This window comes from Gymnogyps californianus, chromosome 4 (genome assembly GCF_018139145.2).
Source record: "Gymnogyps californianus isolate 813 chromosome 4, ASM1813914v2, whole genome shotgun sequence".
Classification (NCBI taxonomy): domain Eukaryota; kingdom Metazoa; phylum Chordata; class Aves; order Accipitriformes; family Cathartidae; genus Gymnogyps; species Gymnogyps californianus.
Genome location: NC_059474.1, coordinates 31,668,578 through 31,693,970, shown reverse-complemented (window position 1 = coordinate 31,693,970; position 25,393 = coordinate 31,668,578). Strand labels below are relative to the sequence as shown.

Sequence of the window (25,393 nt, the reverse complement as noted above, 5' to 3'; positions counted from 1 at the left end):
AAAGAAGCTTTCAAGTAGCAGGTAGAACTGACAGTTCCTACAGTTTAACACTTAAAAAAAATCTTAGGAATAAGAGAAGGGAACATGCATCTTGCCTTAATTTTCAACAATGGAGTGTTGAAAAAAATTTCTGAGATCTCCACTTAAGTGTAGAGATCTAAAATTCCAGAACCGAATACCCACAGAATTTAAGGAGCTTCTGAACTGAAGTTCTGGCCCTTATTATGATACTCACTAAAGTTTACATCCAGTATCTGAGCATTCTTAAATTTTTGAGAGTCTGGCTCTGAAATTTTTGCCGTGACCTCATTTAGCTATTTGTCAAAGCAATGGAATATATGACTTTACAGTGAGCTAGAGCAAAATGGTAATCAGTTCAGTTTTCAGTCCTTCAATACATGCATTTTCAGTTTTGTCACGTGTAAAAAGCTGAATAAATAAAAAGAAAGCAATTAATAGTCAGCAATAGAGATGTAATTTTACAGTTTACTTTATGATCTGTGGACAGTCACTCCAGGCTTTTGCTTTCCTCTTGGCTAACGCAAGCCAGGCTGGTTCTGTTGACACAGGGTTAGCATCAGGCGTAGAGAGTCTCTTGGCCACCTCCTTTGCCAGGGGGGCTGACGGAACAGAATCTGAAATTTCCACTGTTTTTGATGGGGGAGGGAGGGGAAGAGAAAAAACATTAGCTGAACCCTGTGCTTTGTTGCAGGATTCTAGAGATTTTGCTTCTTTTCTGTGAAGATGTTCTGATCTAACACTTCATATTTCTTTCCAACCCTTTTAGTTAAATCTTACTTTTTATTGTATTTGCAAAATAATCAAGTTAGGAGGAGCTGAGTTTCCTTTTTCAGAGGTGACTCCAAAGTAACAAGGGACAAAATTTTCAGTCTCTGTGACATCCAGAGAAAACACTTTCAATTTGCCACTCTTCTTCTTTACATAAACTATTTTAATTATATCTGCAATGTAGCAAACAATGGGAAATAAAGCTGGATATTTTTTTCTCTTTGGTAATGCAGCTGCTGAGCAGGTGTAACCCAACTGTACTCAGTAGGATTTAGATTCCCTCTTCAGAATACAATTCTTAAATGAGCACAGAGAGGGAAGCGGTCCTAGAGTTTTTTGCTTCAGTTAACCACTCCCATGACACTATCCTGAAGAAGAAATGAACCAGCTTTCTCCAATAGCTGTTTGTCACATTTTCTTTAAAATTCTATATTTAAGACAAACAGCTGTCTCAGCAAGAAAATGTGTTGAATAAGCAACTGATTTCTAACAAGCAACTTTACAGAGCAGAACTGTAGAAGTATATTGTGGAAGTCAAGTGGGAAGATTGTTTAATTCTGAGACAGGGAATGCCCTTGAAGGCAGCCTGGATAGAAATGAGTCCTATCTGAAACCTATGGAATAACTCTAAAAATCTTAGTTGCAAAATAACTCCTCATTAATCTCACTAATCCCCCCTTACACATTCTTTTTTTAATGAGCCAAAAAGCTTTTTTTGTTAAATGTTCAGATTCAGCCCAAATTACTTTCAGTTGCATTTCATTTTCAGGTTTTGAATGTTTTAAAAAGCTTTAAAATTGCATGGATGGCAAAAATTGTTTATTTTTCTTTTTAGTACATCTTTAATCATGTATTTTTAGCTATAAGTAAATGAACAGTAGCAGCAGCTATTGCTGTAGACAGACACTTTGAAAAGCTAATTATTTTAAAGGTTATGGTAATTTTCGCTATTTTAAAGGTTATACCCTCTTATCGGTTCCTGTTGTACAAGACTCAAGTCCAAGTTTGAAATATACTGACTTCTTCAAGTGTTGGGTGTTTTTTTAATGTCCTTAGAGGAGGACTCAGCAAACTTTTATTTTAAACGTGTTCTAACCTAGTCTTCTGCCCTAAATGCTCTCCTAATTGTGGGATACCCAAATCACTGTCATCATCCATAATAAACAAATACTTGTAAATAGTATATTTGTGCAATTGATAATGGCTACCTGGCTCCAAAAGTAGCCAGTACTCACACGGAAATCCAGTCACTATTTCCTTTAGGGCCAACACAGTTCTACGCTTTCACGTTAGGTAACTCAACATTGGTAATCCCTCCTGAATTTCCTCCTGAAACTCTCATTCCAGTGCAGACAGACAGACCAAGGATAATTGGGTTTTGGCCCTTCTTTGATCTAATTTGGCATCATCTATTGTGCTGGAGTTTGACTTCTGCTAGAATTGACCGTGTACAGCCTAACATCGCACTACTGAATCTTTCCCGGTAGGGCTGCAATAGAGCCCTGTTACAGCTTGACAGGAATGCTGTAAAGCTTCTCCAGCAGCCTACCTCCAAAGCCAGTTTGGACACTGGAAGCAGGCTAACAGGGAGCAAGGAAGTTTTGGGCAATCTGTGTGAGATCTTAGAATGGTTTGGGTTGGAAGGGACCTTTAAAGATCATCTAGTCCAACCCAAGATGTTGCAAGTAAAACAAGTTCCCAGGGATATCTGCACTGCCCTGCAGCTGCAGTGTGGACATACAGCTGCAGAACCAACTGCGTATAGGCATGCGTAGGGGTTGTTCCGCTTGGAACAGTCTCTAACGCAGGAGTAGCACTGTTTTAGTCTTTACTATTACAGATCAGATAAATGAATTACCTCATTGCTTTCAATAGTTGCATTCCATAGTTCTTGGCTTGGAGCGGTACTGAATAGATTCAGCTGATATGTGTATTTACTTTCAAAGAAGCGCACGCTATTTACTGTGCAACTTGTAAAAAGGTTTCTTCAACACCTGTCTGTACTCTTCTCCAAAACCTTTTGCCTACGACTAATGTTGGCTAGAGAAATATTAGGCAAGTCTCTATTTCAGCAATCACCTTATACCACCCCAAATATTATGCCCTTTGGGGAGGTATTTATTTTAATGTGCCTGCCTTCTGAATATGGAATTGTTTCAGCTTAACTGAAGTGACAGATAAAGTAGTAGGTTCTGGTTCCAACCTTCCATACCAAATACTTGACTGGGAGGGAGAAGTCCTAATTTAAAGTGAGAGGCTACCTTCAACTGAATTGATCCATTTTTGCATTTTTGAATGAAACGAGAATACTCCTTCCAAATATTCTAGGGTGTGTATTTCTCCTTGGCAAACTGGGAGGTGTGGGAACACAATATGCTTCATATCCTACACAAATACACTTTGTAGAAGTATCATACCCTCTCTGTGCTAACCCCCAACCTAAAGGCAAAACAGCACTGCAATTGCCATTTACAATAAATCCCTCTAATGTGCATTAGTCAGGTTCCAAAAATACTGTTGGATACGGCTTAGGGAGCCTATGTTTTTTTAACTTGAACTGGGGCAATTCTAAGGAAATGCAGTAGTGCAACCTTAATAACCTGGGCAACCTGGTAAAAACCTGTTAAAAATATGTACTTCCAGCATAATGGCCAGCGCGAGACTGGGACAAGTTGCGTTGTTCCATGCTGAAAGCAAATACATTTGTAATTCTAGGGGTAATAAATGAGGAAAAAAAAAATTTCACTTTCTCAAAAACATGCAATACCATTTCTGAAGTGCGTTATTCCTAGAGTAAATCTGAATCTCTCACTGTACCTGTCACAGAAGTTGGAAGGGTGTTCGACTTTTTTAGCTGCTCCCTTCTTTCTAGTCTTGACACAGCAGTCTCAATTTTCTTCTCCTCTTCTTGAGTTGTAGATTTCTGCAGTGTGCTTGTTTTGCTGCTGCCACTTTTGTTATCTGACTGATTACTTACAGCAGCCTAGAACAGAGAAGGAAAACTGCTAAATGAGAAACAGTCTGTCATGTAATGGCTGCAAGTAAGAGATGTCACACCTGATGCTTTCATTCATCACCTGTCCTTTCCTTAACCTTCCTTTTTGGCAAAGGATCAAAACACTCTGATACTTCGAAAACTAACAGTTATTAGAGACTGGAAAAAAAATGCCACAAAGTTAAATTTGTTATGTTGTCATTTCAGTTAAAATATTGAACAGTTTGAGCCAGCCCTACCTGTTAAATACAGCACTGAAACACAGTGTGCATCTGTGGGCAACTTCACACCCACTGCTGTTTTCTTCCACCAGTTATCTATGTCTGTAATTATGCACGTCCATCAGAAATTTGGGTTTCATAACAAACATCAAAATATACTTAGTTATCCACATCATCTCCCTTTTTACCATCCGTGGTATCTATATATAGCATCACTGTTTGTGTAGCATCACTTTGCACTGTAAGTAGAAGTGTTTTTCTTACTAATAGAAAACCATGGATAGTAAATAGCTATTTAGAGAACAGGAAAGAAGTGATACTTGAATTCAGTGCCTGCTTTAGGCATTTGGATGTTTCACATGGCAGTTCATTTCTTTCATTCATCTGCATTTTATCCAAATAATACACGTTACAATAAAAATAAATTCAAACTTCCTAATATTCACCTATATTCACCTATAAATGAGTATTCCAGCTGTTATTCCCCAAGCATTACGGCTTAACATCTTATTTCTTCAAGCTTTGAAAGAACCATGTTGCATACAATTTTTCTGTTCCACCACCTGTGCAGTGGTCGTGCTTATGATTGCCATTAACTACCACCAGATATTAAGGCATCAGAGTTTACGCTCAAATTGTCACACTATTTTGCACAGTATTTTCTCCTGGAGGTCTCAGTTTTGCAACAGGGAACTCCAAACTTTCAGACTACTTTTTACTCCCTGTCATTTTAGCTTTTACGAAATCTTACAAACCAAACATAAAAACCAATTCCCTTTCACGTAATAAAACTAGCTAACAGTTATAATTATGGTATCAGTATTTCTAATGGGCAGGTTTCTGAAGATTGTTTACATTTTCTTTAGCGAGCTTCTCTGCTTGCTTTGCCTCTCTGGCTTGTCTCCTCTCTTCCCTCGTAGCTTGCTGCTCACGAAATCCCTTTTGCTTTTGCAGCGCTAATGTAATCCAAAGTGGTTGTGAAGTTTCAACTTTTTCCATCAATTTAGAGCCATCTAAAGAGTGCCTGCTCTGGAGGAGTGGCTTTTCTGAAAGAAAACATGAAAAGAATTGGTTAAGTAATGCACATCTCTTGTCTCAAGCAAACCCGTACAACTTCTCTACCTTGTGAAAACTCTGGAGCTAAGCCCATTGAATGCCATGCCATTCGCAGACCTTCGTGGACTGTATGTCAAATCCTGAAACACTTTTTATGCCTCAAGAATAAGACCTAATGCAACACACTCATACAGCTGTCCAAATTTATCCTTTTTTTGTGAAAAAGCCTACCCCAGACACTTAGACTTATAGCCTTATTTACTACAAATACTGGCACTGTGTGAGATATTTAAGTGAAAGTGATACATATGCATTGATTGTTTATAGCTCGGATGAAAGGGATCCAGCCACTACGTACTGCAGTTCCCTGGTTTTTCAGCCGTAATTAAGGGAAGAAAAAGTGTCCAAACTTCGGCCGAAAGAAGGGGGCTGAAATTATGCACTCCTGTAAATGCAGCCCCTCTTAAAAAAAAAAAAAAAATGTGTTTTTTCAAATCGTCATGCGAGCATTTGACTTTCTGTACCCTGCATGAAACTGGGGCTAGCACCCAGTATAGAGCTGTGAGCGGCAGGGAGCAGCACTAGGGTGCCAAGGTGCTCCCACAGAGCTTAGTGAGCGCAGAAACCCTCAACCGGCCCGGGCCCTACTCTCCCAGGCCAGCAGCTGTGCCTCCAACTAGTTTCCATAAATCCTCATTTAAAAATGGAGATGAAAGGCAAAAGTGTAAAAAATTGTAAAAATAAGCAGCAGTTCCTCTGAGATATGGTTTTAGAAGTGTCTTGATGCTTGCAAAATTCAAGAATGGAAAAAACTGGGATTTCCCAATTAAATGCTGAATTTCTGCCTTGCTCTTTTGAGTGTCCTTACACTGAAAGGGTAATTTTTACTCTTGTACAGAATACTATTTCAGGACACAGGGTATTTCAACCTTCCCCTGAAGAGCCACTATGGCTACTGTAATTGTTTCTATTACTGAAGAATGCCTCTGAAATGCAGACTCCTGTCTCCAGCTATACTGGGTCAGACAGAGAATTTGCCCAGCATAGGCACTCTAGGGGGACCTAGATCTTAATATTTTTTAAGCTAGATAATATTCCCCTAAAAAATAGATACAATATATTGTAAATTATAAAAATTACTTCCTCTGCTCTGATGACACCATTACACATGGAACACAGAGTCCATAATCTGGCTAACTAGGTAACATCTCTGTCAAAGAAAACACACACACTTCAGTTACCTCCTTGAAATTAACTTCCTGAAGCAGGTCGCACTGGTCACGCTGAGTTTGTGTGTATCATCTGAATTAAACTGTGGGGATGGGAAGTCCCATTCATTCAGACAACCCAAAGCAAAGCAGTGGTACTCCACAAATAATGTGCCAAGTAAAAATTATGTCTTAAGACCAGATTTCTTACTCTGGACCTCCAGTATCTCATTTTGAAAATGCAGACAATAACTACATGACCTTTGAAAAATACATACCTTTCTTCAGTGGCTCAGGCTTTTTGTCATTTTTTTCTCTCCATGGAATACTTATCGATGGGAAAAATGACTTCTTTTCTCTGATTTCTTCCTCTTCATTTTTGTACTCATTGGATGGTGTGGGGTGCACTGCATTTGCTCTGTCGTCTTTTCTCCAGCCACCATCTGATTCAGCTTTAACCAACCTTTGCCCTAGCATATCAGCTAGGTTTGATCTGTTCATTTTAGAGAGAGGAGACGACGGTGGCGTCTGGCTGGTGGGCTTTGGAGCTAAAGCAGGTTTCTGTGGGACCAGTGACTTGCATGCTGGTTTCTCACGAGGGGGTAAAGCACTCTGGCCGGTGGCTGGTAGGACCACTGGTGTGCCCGCTGGTTGTGAAATCTCCACCACAGTAACTGAAGAGTCTTTTACATTACCAGGGATGTTCACTCTCCCCATGCCAGGGGAGGTACTCTCTTGTGGAGCAAAACCAGCGGATTCTTTCTCACCTTCTGTCGTAACTAGTGGGTCAGGCACACCATCAAAACTATCTCCTGCACTGTATCTCTTCTTTTTCCTTTGCTCTGCCTGTTGATCGTAATGGAAACGTAAAGAGTAGTTTGTCCTTCGTAACTTTATCCCAAAAGGAGAAACATTTTCTTCTCCGTTTGGTGCTGGTTTATCTGCTTTTTTTGTGCTGTTATTCTGCTGATTTTCCAGAGCACCAGGAAGTTCTGCCTGGGGTAATTCTTTACCCGGAGAATGAGGAAAACTTGGAACAAGGAAAGATGGAAGATCTTTTGCAAATTTACAGCCTTCTGTGTTGTCTGTCATTTCACTATGGGTTTCCATTTTCTCCTTAGCCTTTTCAGCTAAGTTATCCTTAAAAGTGGAAGCCACATCCTCCTTCGAAACAGCGGATGAGCCAGTGATTCTTCCCACAGCCACTGGTTCATTGCCTTTTGCCGCACTTATATTCTCAGTGTCTGAATTGGTTTTTGAAGCTTCTGAAAATTTCTGCCATGCTGGTGTTATCGAGAACTTTGCATTTGCAGAGAGGGTTTTCCTCAAGTTGCCATGGGGAGCACCCCGTCCTCGGGGTGTCCAGTCGTCACTGTGTCTGCAGACACTTACTCGGTCTCTCTCGTTATATTTGCTGTTTTCTGCGTTCTTTAGGATTCTGGAGCGGATAGAGGCCCACTCAGCTAGTACGGCCTGGTTGTTCGATGTCTCTTGTGCGTATTTCATTTTACTGCTGCTGGGTTTGGGATCCTGGGTTTTTTTCTGGGCCTTCTCTGGTGAAGGAATATCCACATTTTTTCTCTCTTCTGTTAAGCCAAGTAATGATTTACAAGCCGTGTCCTTTATCTGGTTCAAGTTCACTGCTGTGCCACACAGCTGTGCTCCAGTAACCAAAATAGCTGTATGGGGTACACATACAGATGATGGGAGTGTATGAGAGCCCTTGCTGGCAGTGTGCATCCTGCAGTCTTTGATGGATGGAGAAGAGAGTCCTGCTCCTTTAACGGGCATGACTGGACTCAGATTTACTTTCTGAAATATGATTTGTTTATCTCCAGAAGACACTTGAAATGTGAAGGGTCTGGATGCAGTTTGTCTTTCATCTACCTCCTGCCACCGAAGTTCTTCCCCTATTCGCTTTTGTTCCTGAGCCTCAGCTTCTCTCTTCAGTTTCTGGGCTAGGACTTCTTCTGCTGCTTTATTCCCTTTTTCTGGCTGTTTGAGTTTTTGGGACCTTGATCCTTCTTGGAGCTTCTCCTCTACCAGATGCCTATCAGGCCCTCCAGAACACAGCTGATCCTTGTCCTGTTGCTGTTCCAAGGATTTTTCTTGTTGGTTTTGCTGAAGATTTTGTCCTTCTGTGTCTACCTTTTGCTCTTCCAGCTTGTTCAATTCTTGTTCATTTTGTTCCTTTTGCTGCTTCAGTTCATCTTGTTGCACACCGTCTGCACTCTCCATGTGCATTTGTTTTGTGAGCTTGTGTTTTCTCTGCTCTTCCCTTTTCTTTTTCTTATCTGCTACTTGCTGGGGTTGTTCCTTCTCCATCTTTTCTCCTTTCTCCTTCAAATGCTGCCTTTGTTCCTCCTGTTTCTTCTGTTGTTTGAGGCGCTCAGCTTCTTTCTCCTGCTTCAGTTTTATTTCAGCTTCTTGAAGCTCTTTCTCTTCTAGCTCTCGTCTCTGTTTTTCTTCTTTATTTTGTTCCTTGAGTTCTTTTTGTTCCTCCAGCCAATTTCCTTCTTCTTCCTTTTGACACTGTTTTTCAATCTCATGTTGCCTTAATTCTTCCATCTCTAGCCTCTTCTGCTCCTCCAGCTCTCGTCTCTGTTTCTCCTCCAGCTCCTCGTGCCTCTGCTCTTCCCATTCCTGATGCTTCTGCTCCTCCAGTTCCTGACATCTCTGCTCTTCCCGTTCCCGGTGCTTCTGCTCCTCCAGCTCTTGTCTCTGTTGCTCCTCCTGTTCCTGGCGCTTTTGCTCCTCCAGCTCTCGTCTCTGTTGCTCCTGCCATTCCTGGAGCTTTTGCTCCTCCAGCTCTCGTCTCTGTTGCTCTTCCCATTGCTGGTGCTTCTGCTCCTCCAGCTCTTGTCCCCGTTGCTCCTCTTCTTCCTGACGCTTCTGCTCCTCCAGCTCTTGTCCCTGTTGCTCCTCCAACTCCTTCTGCCTCTGCTTCTCCAGTTCCTGGCACCTCTGCTCCTCCAGCTCTTGCCTCTTTTCAGCCTCCAGCAGTTTGCTCTCCTCTTTATGGCATGTTTGCTCTTCTATTTTCAAAGATGTCTCTCCTTCAAGGAGATACTGCCTCCTCTCTTCTTCACAACGCCTTCTCTCCTGCTCTTTCTGCATCTGCTCAAGTTCTTGGCACCTTTGTTCTTCCATTTCTCTTTGTTCTTCCATTTCTACAATCTGCCTTATCCTTTCGGCCTCAAAGATCCCCCAGTGATCTTCAATTCTTTTCTCCTCTGCCAGCTGAAGCCGCTTCTGCTCATCTCTGTTCTGGATTAGCTTGTCTGCTATGATGTGTCCATTATAACCTGGGTATCTGTCTCCATACAGCTCAGTTTCTAGGTCCTCTGGCTCAAATTCTGTTATTGTTAAACTTTGTGATCCCTAAAATTGGGAGACAAGTTTGGAGTTACTGAATATTGCCTATCGGCTTGTTATTCTTTATAGTGAACAATCAGTTGCAAATGCAAAACAACTTTTTTTTTTTCCCCTTAAAACAATGATTTAGATCCAGAGCCAACACACCCACCCCAATTTATGGATCACGTCATCATAGATCCCATGCCTCTCGCCTATTCGGATGATAGCCTTTAAAAGAAAGAAAACATCCCAACAGTGATAACAGTATAACGCTAAATATTGAATCACCATTTGGTGTACATGAGCTAATCCAGACTGAGACCTGCCATTTCAAATTTACAGAAGCCCAAGGAATAGAGCACAAGTTTCATATGCCTGTTCTACTACTTAGAACTCCATCCTTTAAGCCTGAAATAATTAGCACCTGCTTAAGGGCATTGTTTTGCCAGTTCTTTCATGGCAAATCTAGCTGTTACTTGCAGAGACAGAAGCTGTTGCCTGCAGAAAAGAGCTCTGCAGTGCTAGCCAGGAAAGAACACTGCTCAGGGAAACACAATGTGGTTGCTTTTCACAAATCCTCAGCCAGGATATCTTCCTCATTAGCTGTGCTGAGACTCTAGTTCTATTTTAGGAACCGTGGGACCACGCATGGACAGAGAACCTAGAGCCCCCCAGCAATGCTGCACTGTGCTGTACTGAGGCACGTGCTAACTGCTGACTGGTTCTCCAGTGCTTGCCCCACAGCCCCGGCATGTGGGTGCAATAGCTGCAATAAACTGAATGCAGATCTTCTTCACAGCTTACTCCTTGTCTCTGTAGCAACACGGTCTGAAGATGAGCTGCACCTGAAGGGCACTTCCCAGCACTTTCCTTGAGAAAAACAGCTCAGCTAATGCCCTGTCTAGCTATCATTTACTGAGCCATCATTTGGCTCCAGTTAAACATTCTGTATAAACAAGAGGTTTAAATTTAGTTTCTTCATTGCAAGAGTGATAAATGCAAGTACAATGGTGCAAAAGAAAGGACAGTGGCCTCTCCTGAACCCTGTATTAGTTGAATAGTCTTGTCCCATTTACAAGCACTAGTAAGATGTCAGGATATAAAACAAAATAGCCATGCAATAAGTGTACAAAGCTAAGATTTGATAATTCACTCTGTAGCTGTAGCAAGAGCTGCGTTACTGAAGTCTTATTCCTTCTTGTAAGACAATGATATTATCACTGTCAGAACCCATGCCAGTTTTAGAGAATCTAATCTTTTTCCCAACCAAATTTTGCACTATCTGATTGCCTGTACCAGAGCAGCATTAACAGTGGCAGATATCCTTCAGACCTTTATGACCTAAATTTGTTACTAGAAAAACTAGAATCAGAAAGCTCTCCCAATGTAAAATCCCAGCAGAAGTACTTCAGGTGTGAGTAGTATTTGTCTCAACCGGCTATATTAAAACTTCTTTGCATCTTCTCTCCAGCTAGGGTTTCATCTTTAGGTGTCTATCTTGATTTCAAGACAAAATGAAAGAAGCATGCATTTTGTTTTGCCTTGAAGACATGAGATTTGTTGAAGAAGCTTTCAATAGCTATCTCTTAACAGTGTTAATCACATCTTAAGACAGTCCTCTGTCTATAGCTACTCCTGGTGCACTCAGTTACGGTTATTTTGTACCCAGCTTCAAAAGCAACCCCCCTCCTCTCGCTGTTTGACCACTGATTCAATACCTTTGTTAATCTCTTGTGCTTTCTTGACATCCTCTGCTTTTTTGGCTTCACCGACAGCTTGTGTTTAGCTGCACTGTTGTCTAGACGAGCAACAGCCTGGGGAACTGCATCCAGATTGATTGTTTCAATTGTGCCAGAACAGGAAAATTGTCTTTTTGGCCGAGATGATTTGACTGGAGTGACCTGTTTGTATCAGAAACACAAGAAGCTATTATTAAGGTATTTGCTCCATTTAAATAAATAAATAAATAAATAAATAAATAATATACACCCCACCACCACCACCAAAAAAGAAGAACAACCCTTTGCAGTTTTGAATTCAAAGGAGTTATTAGCAGAAAAGATTTCAAACCCTGTTCTTCCATTATACAAATCATGAACTCTGGACATGAAAGTTACAGCTGTAATATTTCCCTATTTCCAGTACTACACGTTTTTATACTTTTCACTTAAAAGTTACTTAGACCATTCTAACTGAAGTTTTTTCACAGTTTAGCTCCACTCTGAAGTTGTTGGGAATGGGAAGGGCAGAGGCAGAGTTTTAAGCAACATCAAACACTGGGACATTTTAAAGTTTGCTTACTGTGGAAAAAATACCTGCATCTTTAAACAATTTAGATTATACACTTTAGGCAAGAGCAAATCAGATTTACTTAACTAAGCATTATAACAGAACAGCTACAGAGCTGTACTATCTGCATAGGAGATGACTACGGTATTTGGATCTCAGACTGGCACAGTGCCTGCGGAAAACCTTCCCTCCACAGTCATGTGGAGTTGTCCAAGCTAGCACCAAAGAACAGCAAAAAATAAAATAAGACAATACTGGCTTTGGTTGGTGCTTTTTTCTCTTGCCCTTCAAATATTTGGGTTCAGAAAGTGCAAATACAAGCAAAGTGACTTAGTGAGACTCATCTCATGAATAAATACAGTGGAACTGTATGTCTAGACGTGTAAGAGTGAGCCTGTCATCAGTCTCTCCCGTAAGTCACTGAGCTATCATCCTGAGACTTGTATTTGGCACAATTCAAGTGGAAAAAGAAGACAGAAAAAAAAGAAGGGAGAGAACATCTTCTGTAAGGGAAGAAAATCACATACATTGTTTTCAAGACAGCTCTGTAATCTTCAGAGGTTAAACATATGCTAATCAGGGAATCAATTACTTAAAAGCTGATGGAACATTTTGCATACGCTTATTGAATTACACGTAGGCATAACAAAGTAGAAGAAGTACTTATGAAAATTATGGCTCTATGATTAATACATCAAATGCAGGAATGCTGCAAGACTGGCAGAGACTGAGTTTTGCTGTTTCCTGTAATCAACTCTTACAGATTTCTCAATCTTAGTTATTGCTTATTTACTAGCCCCAAAACTGCACAACATTCACAAAATCTTGGGTGATCAATGAAACAATGAAATATGTATTAAAGCAAAAACTGACTGTCAGGCTTACAATAACTAAAATTAGAAAGTAACTCAGTGCAAACCAAGTTTAAAAGTTTTTTTACCTTTTCTTCCACTTCATGTCCTGTTCCAGGCAAATTCATTGTTCTCAACAAATCCGGAGTGTCATTGGACTAGAAAACAAGAAGATTACCACAGCTAGATATTAAAATGTAAAGGATCTAATAAGTATGGTTCAAAGGACTTGTGAAATCATGCATGTTAGGGTAGGATTTTTACCCTGTTTCCTGTCACTGCAGGATTGATGGATAAACAATTCTTGTTCCTAAATGCTATGAGTTTCTCTTTGCTGCTCCTTGAATCACTGCTGTCTATACAGAAGCAGTTGCTGCTACAAGACATTACAAAAGGCAAAACACTCACGCTTCCTTAACAAGATAACCAGGTTCCAAATCAAAAGAAAGAGCACAGCTTTGTAGGATTTCAATCAGCTCTTAATAACTATTTTCTTCTGACCTACACCTAAGGAAAAAATATAGGAACCTGATCAGGCATTACCTCTGCTGCAAGGAGTTTCAACTCCAGGTTCTTGATGACTCCTCTTCTTACCAAGCAAACCGGCCCCGCCAGAGCAACAGAAGCCTATCAGTCACTAGGACTCCTTAGCTACTGTCCCTCTCCAAGCCATCTCACAAGAGGGGACTTTCACGGCGCAGGGGTTGAAGCAGCATTCATCGCACCCAGAAACATTGGTTTTAACCATTATATCACAGTATTACTTCGTAACCTAATGAATGTTGGGATCCCATTACACCAGGTGCACACGATTGTTAATATAAAGCGTAAAAAATCAGCTTTACAAATACAGGTTAAATGAAACCCAGAACTCTTGCCATCGATCCGAGTTACTCAGTTGGGAAAATCAGAAGTCACAAAGCAACACAGGAAACCTGTCTGAAGTAGAGCAGCGCTATGTGGTCCTGGCCACCAACTCCTGACAGAAGCCACCCCGTCCCCCCAGGACCTATGCAGATAAACATGCAGAGGAGTTACAAGGCCAACAGTAGAGACAGGAGCAGAAACCAGGCAAGCTGCTGTGCACCAGAAATCTCTGATAAAGCAGGTAATGAGCAGTGCACAGAAAGAGAAAAGGAACCGAGTGCTCTGGCTGACCCGATGCATGTAGCATTGGTTTGTTTGTGTCTGCAATCTCCTCTGAGTAGGGATGTTTGCTCCTTCAGTATTTGGAAAAAGAATTATGCAAAGGGGCATTCATTTTGTTTTCAAAACGTAATATTTAAAAGAGTAGGTGGTAAAGACTGAATCTCTCCCTCCTTATTACACAAAGATACTCTAGTGGTTTTTTAGTGCTTGAATTATTTTCTCCTTCGAGCTGCAAATCACTAGGTGACATTCGGGTCTCCTGCAGGACCCAGCAAGAAGGCTGTCTGCAGAAAATCTATGTTGGTCTCAAACACAGAGTCTCGCCTAGTACCAGGGTACATAGCCAAAACCTGTCCACAGTCCCACTGCACTGAGGCACGCAGGATGCTCTTGATTCACCTTAACTGATTGCTTCAGAGGGGAGTATTTGTGAAGCTGAAAAAATATACCTTACTTTGGCTTCATTTTTGTCCTTCCAGACCACAGAGGGAGAGGCACGAGTGTGCAGGTCCCTGACAGATCCGGCCACGGCCACGAAGGAAGTGGTCACAGAGGAGCTATGTTGCCCCTTGAAGACTGATGAAGAATTTGGGCCATCTCAGCTATAAATCTCCCTTCTGTGCGTTTGGCTGAATATAAGCATGAGCTGCAGAGGACACTTACTGCCTTTGCCTTTCACACGAGTGGAGGCTCATGCCCTGGTGTCCCTCCAGGATCTTAAGGGCTGCATGTGCATGGTGGGTTGCTGCGTGCCTTCCCCAAGAGTTCCCAGGCACAAAGTCAGCCCCCTCCGGGCAGGGTAGGATGTCCCTCTGTCCCCTGCACCCCCTTCAGCCATTACAGTGACACACAGAACCAGTCTCGCCTTACAGGATTTCCAGAGATGTCAAGAGCACATGCTTCTCACTAGTCCAAGAAGCACGAGCTGAGAGATTTCACCCACATAAAACAGCCCGCTGAGCTCAGCTACACCTCACTGGAGACATCTGCTACACCCCAGTGAACTTTACTGGTTTAGTACTGCTATAATGCCATGAATACGTCCATTTAAAGTGCTTACTTTATTACCACTGTCTGAGATCACTGTGTCTTGCTGAGTCTCAGTCTCCATGGGGCTACTGAGCAACACATCCTCTTCTATACTAGTGTTTGCCTCCCCCATTGTCCTCACAGAAATTGTCATTTGTGGAGGCTGCCCAAATTTTATATTCTTGGCCAACTGTTGCTGAAAAACAAGAGAAGAAAAAACAAACAAAAAAGGTATTTATATTATGAGCAAAACAAGCCAAGTCTAGCACGCGCCCCTTCTCCACCTGAAAGCTGCACAGAAACATTCAGCGCAACTTCTGACTCTGGACAAAAAAAATCAACTTGAGGCTCACATTGCTGCTACACGGTGGGCACCCTCTCATCTTTCTCCCCACAAAGTGACCAAGGTCAGGAATTTACTGCATGATTTCTGATTTTGGATGATCAGCTTGAGTTCTTGTCAGTGTTGCCAACTTTTGCAAACTTACTGTGAATTTTGAAACACTCCTCTTTTTTTAATCTATGTCCTGGGTTTAAGACTTTGTTTATAAAAGCTACTTATTAAGCCTTACTGTTGCAAAGAATAAAATTATGAGCCAAGTGCACAGTGAGAAACTAAAACTGCCCCCAAAGGCAACCTTTTTCTTCTCCAGCCCCCAAACCCTGCATCTCATGCATCTGTAGTTCTTAAAGATACTCTTATTGTAATGTTTAGTCATAAGTTTTAAATGTTAAGGGTTTGGCATAACCCTGCCTTAGAGGAGGCAAATTCTCAAAGGAGGGGAAACCCAGCTTCTTTTAGATGCTTGATCACATAGGAACAATACACAAACTCACGTCTGCTCATGCTCACGTGCACTGCCACATCATCACTTTTGCACAAAGTAGTTTATGCAGGGGACATGCAGTAGATGAATGGAGAAAAGAGCTTTCCCACCATTTATTTTCCTTGTTGAAGTAATCTTCTCTCAAGGGTTACAAGAAAGTACTCTTGAATTATATCAAGCATAAGATGAGTAAAATAAGTAGCATATAATATCTGTCCTCTGGTAGGGATTAGAGAAATTACAGCCCTGGCTACTGCAGAGACACATACCATACAGTCTTTGAAAATGAAGTTTTTGCAAAAGAGTTAGAAGAAATTCTCTAGAAGGAGCAAATGGAGTAAGGAACATTTATTGATAGATTTTCTTCCTGAAATATTTCAGGGAATCATTCTCAGTTAGGAAGGAAGGGACTGTGGAGTTACTTTCCTGCTTTACTGTCTTTCAAGCACAGAAAATCCTCCAAAGCAGATCTCCCATTTCTGTCTTGTATTACTATGAACATCGACAGCTCAGCGGTACTCGATTCAACTGTGCAGCTTCTATTCAGTGGAAATGTAAGGTACATACACGGACCCCTGACATGAGTTTGTCGCTAAGAACTGCAGAAGACTGGAGCAGATGATCGCATGTAAAACAAAGATTTTTTTTTCCTATATTTTTTCAGCTTAGGTGAGCAGTTGGCAAGGGAAGATATGCTTTAGTAGCAGCAGATGGACTTCTAAAAGGATTCAGGTCAGATCAGTCTCGCTTGCCATCATTGCCCAGTGGACTAGACTTTTATATAAAGTTTATCCATATTACCCCAAAACATTACCAGATTTCTGTATTGAACTATTAAGACCAAAAGTGCATGCAGAGACTCCTCATAATCAGGTTATTAAATTAGAATAGGTTTTCTCAGTCTCCTCATCGAGTTATGCGTTATTTATGCCCATTTGGATTTTGGTAGAAAGTAATGAAATTCATCTAGTACGTCATTTTGGCATAGTTGGCAGTTCTGAATGGCAGTTTTATTCCCGCCTAGATTACTGGCAGTGCACCCATAGTCTAAAGGCAAGGGTTTCACCAAGTCCTCCCAGGCTTTCATGTTAGCAGTGCAGCTCTCTGACTTAAAATCTTATATGTTTCCATCGCGTAAATGGCAGCTGGAGAGAGCAAATGGATCTCTATTAGATAGTGCGAATGCTGTAATTCTGCTCTATTCCTGCAGGTTCTCTGATGCTAGTAGAAAATTATTTCAGAACAGCTTCTTAATTTGATAACATTTTTTCTAAGTTGAGGCTGCTCCTTTCTTCTTCCTAAAGTCATATTCCTAGACAAATAGTTCTCCCAGGCAGAAAACTGGAACCATCAGCATTACCTGAGCGACTACCCAAGGATTTGAGCGTCTGTTCCACGGTGAGAACGTGCACGCATGTACATATTGCTTGCACTGTGTTTTGGAGGAAGGAATGGTGTGTTATTCTCTTGATCTTCTGATCAAGTTCTTGATCTAGTGTGTGTGCAATGCACAGTGAGAGTTGTGTGCTGGTGGAGCTATTGTGGAGAATGGTCTGTCCTTGAAAAAGAAAGGCCTTTTTAATTGTCATCAGTGATGCTTGAGGGCTGTGCTGTAAAAATGTGTATTTGTGTATATAAATGTTTAAAATGTTATTTTCCTGATACTTCCAGGAAATAGACTATCCTCAATATTTATGGACTGTACACAGCTTTTTTTTTTTTTAAATTACTTCAAAGTTTTAAAAGTTTATTTGCTCAGACTTGCATAAATTAGTTTGAAGATTGAAGAAGAAACTCTAGTAGCCCTCACATCCCTTCCAGGACAGAAGGCTCTTCTCTGTATTATTTATTTATTGGCCTTTTTTGAACAAATTTAGCTTAAAAAAAGCTCCAATAATAGCTCTCCACTGGCCAATTTCTTTCAGTGCATTCTAATCTCCAAAGCTGATGCTGTATACCAAATGTCAAAATCTCAAATAGCTTATTGTTACCACTGAATACGGAATAAAGAATAATTTTTATTCTTATTGCTTTCAAAGAGCAATGTTAAACCTGCTCCTTGTTCTTTTTCAAAATGTGCTTATACTGTAACTACAATGCAATTATCCTCTTTCAGAAAAATGCACACAGATACATTCTCTACCTGGTCAATCATAAAAACCCTAGAAATGCATCATCCCTGAAAGAAAAGAAAAAACCCACAACTTTTACTTGGAAGAACACACACAGATAGTCTAACCCAGAGATGGAGAGATACATCAATTTAAGCTGCAAGGCCATTGAGAAGAGGCCATATTCCCTGAAAAGGAGCATCTCCTTTAAATTTCTCAAAAGTTTCAGTTAGACGTATATTTCTAAACACAAACCCATAAATCCTCTGTACTTGAGAATTCCCTGCGCTGACAGCATGTGGATGATGGTTGCCTAGGGAGGATTATTTGCAACGCTGGTCATTAGAAGTTGCAGGCATGACATTTTGTTCTTCTACCGTTGCACATTCATGCATTTAAATACCCTTTTGGCAATCTCCATAGATGCATATTGGTCTCAGTTAAATGACCCTGGTCTCGTTTGGTTTGTTCAAGAAGACTCGTAATTTAGCAGCCAGAAATCACCATCCTGCTCTGAAATCTAGCTGTCAACTAGAAGCAGAAGGAAAGAGATGAACATTTCCTGCCTGCACCTTCCACTTCCAGCCTTATCAACTCCAATGGGCTTTCCCAGTCCCGCAGTCTGCAGCCAGTGGACAGGTATTTCCACAGGACTTACAAAGCGTTCTCAGCATCAAAACAGCATGGCTACCACCTATGACAATTATACCATGAAAGAGCGGCTGGAAGGACCACACACACAGGGGAGCTTCAGAATGGGATCATCAAGCTGTGCTCCAGACCAGGTTTACCTCATCCCCGAATTTTTTTCTGTAAGATTCAAGAGGTACATGAGAGTTTGTCTATTCACACCCAACCCAGGTGGCCATCGGTGCGGTGCCATTCAGTGTGAGGTGAGGGGCAGGGCTGCGCATCTAATAAAGGCAAAGAAATACTGGGAATCTAGAAAAAAAAAAAAAATCAGAAGTTTGCACTCATACAATTTTTAAAATCTTCCTCAGTAGCTGGACCATGACACAGGCCCACTTTCATTTAATGCAAAAGAATTTGCTAAAATGTGATACTATTTAACTGACATCTTTATACCAGCTCACCATTAATAACTTGAGAAATAAAACTCCTAAGTTAAATTGCTCTGCATTGGTTGGCACCTGCAGCAAATTAAAAAGCTTAGACTTTCAAAGCACTCTTTGTGTTCACATAGGAAATGCCACAGAACAAACTTTCCATATTAACCGGCAGAGAGCCCAGATTGGGCTGTACATCTCCTCTTTCACTCCAATTTGGCTCCTCTTCTGCTTGCATGCATGTTGGATTCAGCCCCCTGAAACCACATCATTCTTATGGCTCCGTGCCTGGAGTGAATCCAAAGCCGGATCCGCTGAGCTGCTTACTCTGTTCACTTAAAAGTCATTAAAACGGAGTGTACTATTTCAGCTGATTCCATTCAAACAAGTCTTACAAGAAATACCGGTCATATTTTGCCTTCAACTCACGTACCTATTTTTCATGTCTGTTTGCAATGCCCAGATATATAAATGAAATTATGTTTTCTAGTTATATATAATTGTGAAATAATGACTTAATCAATAACACTTGTCCTAAGAAGAGCCATACTGTTGAAATTCCACTTGGTCCTGTACAGTCTCTCACAGCGACCCAAAAATCAAATGCCTTGGGAATATATAAGAACAGGGTGAGCCCGTACTGAGATTTGCCTTGTAAACACTCCAATGATTTGGGGCATCTGAGGATTTTTGGAGTCAGCAGCCAGTTGGGAACTTTTCTTTTATGAATTTGTTTCATTGCTCTTTGAACTTTTATAAATATTGCACAAGTAACAGTGCTGTATGACAATGAGTTCTACAGTCCAACTATGCATAAAGAAATATTTGTTTTAGTTTGAAAGTGTTACTAACTTCAACTGATGCTCATGTGTTCTCATGATGTGGAAGACTGAATAATTGTCCTCTATTCATTTTCTCAATTCCACTCATGACTTCATGGATCTCTATCATATTCTCTCTCTTATCATTTCTTTTCTAGGCTGAAAAGACAGTTTACCTAATTGTTCTTTCTACGGAAGTGAGCCCATTTCTTTATCCAAACAGGAAAATCTGCAGCATATCTAAACAAGCAAAACACCCCACATAAGCAATTTTGTTGGGTTTTTTTTTGGTAAATCAAAGAGAGAGAATAAACTGGAAAGCATCGTCTCAGAAGTTATGTTGGTATAGCTGCAGGCTTTAGAAAGTAAACTACATGTAAAATTAACATGTAAACCTACTGAAAAGGAGGAAAATATGAAGAATTACCACCAGTGTTTTGGATATAAGATGCAGGGAGGGAACTATTCCACTCTCCATTGCTGGAGCAGCATGTGGTTTGGGGCATTACACTTCAAGAAAGATTTTGGGAGAGTCCAAAATAGAAGAACGGTGAAGAAGCAAACTGTATATGGATCTCTAGAGATATGTATTTGCAGCAAATCCAGATGCAAATGAAGATTTCAGTATACAGTGGCAATGGACCACTTACGGATGCTCACGTGTTAAGAGCAAGACTTTCTGGAGAAGCCTAAAGATACTTACAGGATCTGTGGCATTTGTCACCTGAGTCTCTCCTTGCAGAGTACCAAAAGCAAAGCAGATGTGAGTAAGGAAAATGGAAGCTCATTTCCAGGGCTTTATATGATCATAGGAAAAAGGGAATCTTCCCCAGAAATGCTAGAATGGTTAAGAAAAAATGAAAAATTCAGTTTATAAAGTGAAACCCATTGTCAAATATTGAAGAAAACAATTAGGCTGCAGTGGCACTAGAAAATATTGGCAACAAAGAAATTAATTGTAAGAAATACAAAGCTGAGCAATCGTGCAGTGAAAATTCACTCCCGATTCTATAAAATGCAGAGCACCAAGTTAAAAGATAATAGCTTTGAGGTTTAGCAAATGACTTTGTAGCCTTGTTGAGATGTGGGCAATATCAAACAGAAACAACAATGGGAATGGCTGGTAGAATACAGATGTTCAATGCACAGTAGGGGAAGCACTGGTTTGATCATTAGCTAAGATAAGTTAATGACTAAAAGAAATGGGATCCAAAACTGAACAGTCATTAGGTCTGGCAGGAAGAAAATTATTGGGGACGTTCATCATTACAAAGCCAGGGAAATGTGAATTTAAAAAGTGGTCCTTTAGAATTTGACCAGGAAGTCTGGATTTCCAAGACATGTTTTATCATAATTAATATCTGTGTAATAAATGAGTGTTTTACAAATTTACGGAGCTGAGGGTTTGTGTGTTTTAAACGACGTGGCCACATGAAACAGAAAAGATGTAGCCCAGTAGTTCCTAAATGCAATAAACCATATGCCATAGTCGACCTTCAATATTTCTTGCAGCTGACTGCCACGGCCTCATGGATGCCAGACGACCCGAGATACTTTCAGTGAAGGCAAGAGGCAGAGAACAAGCTGTCCTCCTGCCTCCAGAGGCAGCAGCAGTGCCACACCAAAGTATTGTCACAGCAAAAGAGAGAGAATGGCTTAGACACATCAAGATACTAACGCTCAAAACAACTTTCCATTTTACTTGCTACAGTTTTTGTGGATCTGAAAAAAACCTGTCTTCTGTTCATTTGCTGACCATTTCTGGCAAGTACCAGTAGTAGGAAGAAGAGTCACAGCTGCAAAATGTGAGGAAGTGGATCTAACACACTTTGATGCAAGAAAAAAAACCCCACTTGGGGAAGGATGTAAAAACAAGCTTCCAGAGTTTCTTTTAGGTTTGTTCTGATACACTGCTAGACTTAGATTTTAAACATTCCTTGTGTCTCACTCACAGTCCTGTATGAGAAGGAAAGCACGAGATCCCAAGAGACTAAACGAGTTCAGCATTAAGAGTACCAGTGTCTGGTACTCTTTGTGGGTACAGGTTCAGGCTGGCTTTCTACACTGCATCTTAAAAACCAGGTAATGATAAATCTCAGCAGATCCAAAGGACAAGGAAAAGACTGCTTTTACAACAGCAGATGGCTTGAGCCAACACAAAATAACTTCAGGATATACAAAGGCTATTGGAGGTTAACAAGAAGTCAGGCTTTTCTCAGCCTGACTTGTAGCACACATTAAAACCTTTGAACGTGACCAAATCCATTTACAGAAAGACTGATAAGATGAATGCTGCCAATCTGAATATCAATAAAAAGAAGTGAGAGCTATTCCAGAAAGAACTAATTTACCTTGCACACATAATGAGAAAGAGAGAATTCCTACAATAAGAAGCTGAACCAGTGCATACGCTGGCTAGCTGCCCAGACTGCTACAAAGTTTTGCACCATTACACAACATTTTTTGTGGGTTCGTCAACACTCCAAAGTCAGCAGAAATGCAAGGTGAGAAGGGGGAAACACTGTGGTGGTCAGCAGAATGAGATCCAGCACCATCAGTATTAAATGGCTTGCATTTCTATTTTGATTTCAAAACCCTTTTCACCATGCTATCAGTTGGGCTTGTAAGCATGGTGCCTCTTCCAAAAAAGATTTAAATTTTCCAGGAATGTTCACTGTACCACCCCCCAAAAAATCCTGAAAAAGGTTAAAATCTGCAGAGCTTTTGATCTCCGTTTGGAATACAGCGAGTTCAAAGTTAGCACAGGGCACTGAACCCTGGCAACACTTCTTTACTGAGGAGCATCTTGCCAGGCAAATGGAAACTGGAAACGCCGTGCTTCCACCGTGACATACAAGCCTGGGCAAAGCCACAGTAATGCTGGTGGTGTAGCAATGACTTGGGACCGGGAGCTGGCCACAGAATTGGTTTTAAGGAGTGGAACGCTCTTCAGAGGAGATGACTGTCTCCTCTTGTTCCACCACTTGAAGAAATACAGACGATCCCAGTGGGAGTGAGCTTGCAGAAAGGGACTTCAAAGTAGATACAAGCTTCTGGTAACTGGAGACCGAGTAACAGTGTTTTCTGTGACTGCAAAATCACACAGCAAACACAGTCTGCTTTTAGAATACTACAGCAGAAAAAAAAGGACGGGGTATGGAGTGCATAAAACCTTCAGACAGGAATGATAGTCCAAATAACTGGTCAGACCTGGGACTCAACACTAAGGTCAGCCTAAAAATGTACAATGGGATTTTGGCAGGATCTTGTCCTAAAACTCAGGGAACAGTTGCAGAAATCATGGCTAGGGAAATGGGGACAGTTACGTGCTGGGCAGCAGGTTTTGCAGAAACAGGAGGAGGCCCCTGGGCTTTTTATAAGGAGCCTTTCCATGGGGTTATGAAAAAACTCCATGGACATTTAGATGAATACATAACTTCCATGTAAACATGTAAACAGTTAAATGTGTCATTTACAATCTATTATGCATTTCCTTTCTGATTGCATGAGTTGCTCTGGATATCACCATCATCAGTAGAGTGGAAAAAGCTGAATCGGGGATGTTGTTACAGGCTGGCTTGCAGCTATATTAAAATGATAAAAATGAACTACTGTCCTTCAATTTAAAATAAAAAGGTAAGCACACTTTTGACATCAAGCAGCTGAAACAACACTCCCCCTTAAAATACATGCAAGTAACCACACCAAAAAAAGGCTTATGCAAAGTTCATACGAGCAAGAGCGTATCACTGGCTACTTATTTTGTGACTTTCAAGGGTGACTATTTTTGCTTTAATTTTCTTGAGTTACCATTTGCTTAGTGAAGATGGTTGTTAGCAGCTTCAGTATCTGTACTTTTAATCATGTCTCCAAGTTTAGTGAAGGCAATAATTTCCATTGGGAATTTTAAGGTGAGTTTGGAAATGGGAGAAGCCACTCCTACAAAGTGAAAAGTTATTCAGAGAAAAGCTAACTGAAGCCAAGACAACAGATCCAACAGATATGGAGGGCATAGCTCCCTGCAGAAGTCAGCGGGCTTTGTATCCAAAGGGCATTCAAGCATTCCGCAAGACAGGTCCAACTACCTTGCGTCTTTGCCCAGAGTCAGCAGTCATTTAAAATATAATGGTTTCTAGCCTGGAAAGTAGCATGCATTGAATCTGTCTGACCCAGGGAAATGTAAGCTGAAAAACCAGCACAGAGAAACTGGAGCTGTCCTAGTGTGCTTTCTACTTCAAAGTTTATCCACAGTCAGCACAGCCAATGCTGTTCAGGTGCTCTGTCTGCTCACAGCACTGGGTAGGAAGAAGGAACACTTTCACCCTGAAGGTCGGATCTGTCTACTGCGCATGATCTACCACTCACCAGAAAAGACGGACCGTGGGTAGACTTTGGAGGTAAAAGAAATCAATGGTATTTTACTAGTCAGCTACAGGGTAACAGCACTTGCACAGCATAAAAAATTTATCAGCATTTTGACAGGACATGTCAGCATCCTGAGCAACAAACTGAAACGTGCTTCTGAAGGACAGTTCTTTCAAGGTCTAGAAAGGCATAGAGCTGGGAATCTTACAGATGTACAAGCAGTAAAGCAAAAAATTAGTTAGAGCACCAATGGGACAGAGTTCTGGAAAAAAAGAAGGGAAAGCAGGTCATGTAAAGCTCTTTAGAAGCGAATACCCAAATGTGTTGTTTATGTAGTTACTTATGTGCTGTTTGCTTTGGAGAGATAAACATATCCACCTTTCGTGAGAACCATTGAAAGGACAGGGAGAAAAAGAAGGAGAAAAAAGAAAGTAATACATATAAAAGGATAATTACATCAGCTTTGCAAAGAAGTCTCACTCTGCATGTCATTCCCTGCCGCCAACACCACCCTCATTTTTTCACTCAGTACCACATCTGTAGGTCTCAGGCATACAGATCAGGACATGCCAAAACCATGAGTTCAATTGAAATGAGTTCCACAAGATGCAGACATTTCTGCAGATTTGCTTGCAGCATCACTGCCATACCTTTCAAGATCAGAACCTAGATCTTCTGCAGATTATCCAAATTACTTACATGGCTTTTGGCCAGACAACTTACATGGCTGAGAAACTGCCCCAAGGCTATTGAAAAAGCAACCCACCTTTATCCACATTTAACACATTCTGGAGACCATTTTCCACCACATTTTAAATATTTTTCCCACTTACAATTTCTTACCTGAAGGGTTTTGACTTTTCCTAAAACGTTCTCCTGTGACATTGCTTGGATGGCCTGTTCACTCTCTGTTCTCCCATCAGGTATAAAAATACTGTCATGGGAAAAAGCTCGACTGCCCATAGAATAATGGGAGGACCTGGAAAAAACAGGTAAAAAGTAAATAAGCACAGCAACTAATTTATGAGAGTGACCCTTCATATCGTAGCTGCCCTGCTGTATAGATTTTCCCTCCCTCTTGCCTTCTGCATAAAAGCTTTGAACATTCTCAGAAGAGAGGTATCCAAACATGTTCTGTTATCAAAAGTTTAATGGAGGTACATGATTCCTTCACACACAGTTTTCCTCTGTGGAAGAACATAGAGTGGGGTGTTTTTAATAGGCGTGTTGAGAAGTTCAATCAATTTTCCTTAGAAGT

General features: G+C 40.9%; 1 protein-coding gene across 1 annotated transcript; it reads right to left on the bottom strand.

Annotated features, from left to right (window-relative positions):
• Window positions 1-300: 300 nt before the first annotated feature.
• On the bottom strand, window positions 301-25,113 carry CRACD (capping protein inhibiting regulator of actin dynamics). Its single transcript, XM_050896197.1, has 8 exons — window positions 24,979-25,113; window positions 14,976-15,140; window positions 12,856-12,924; window positions 11,345-11,527; window positions 6,548-9,650; window positions 4,861-5,051; window positions 3,607-3,772; window positions 301-647 (listed from the first exon to the last, which is right to left on the bottom strand). The coding sequence occupies exons 1-8, from the start codon at window positions 25,096-25,098 to the stop codon at window positions 487-489; spliced, it is 4,158 nt and encodes a 1,385-aa protein (XP_050752154.1). The 5' UTR covers window positions 25,099-25,113; the 3' UTR covers window positions 301-486.
• Between the last annotated feature and the right edge of the window lie 280 nt (window positions 25,114-25,393).

Excerpts from the sequence above, each read along its gene's own strand:
- CRACD (XM_050896197.1), bottom strand. The coding sequence starts at position 25,098 with ATGGGCAGTCGAGCTTTTTCCCATGACAGTATTTTTATACCTGATGGG. Across the intron at positions 12,925-14,975 it reads TCTCAGACAGTGGTAATAAA|TCCAATGACACTCCGGATTT; the intron begins GTAAGCACTTTA and ends CTTGTTTTCTAG. Across the intron at positions 3,773-4,860 it reads AGAAGCTCGCTAAAGAAAAT|GCTGCTGTAAGTAATCAGTC; the intron begins GTAAACAATCTT and ends TCTCTGTTCTAG.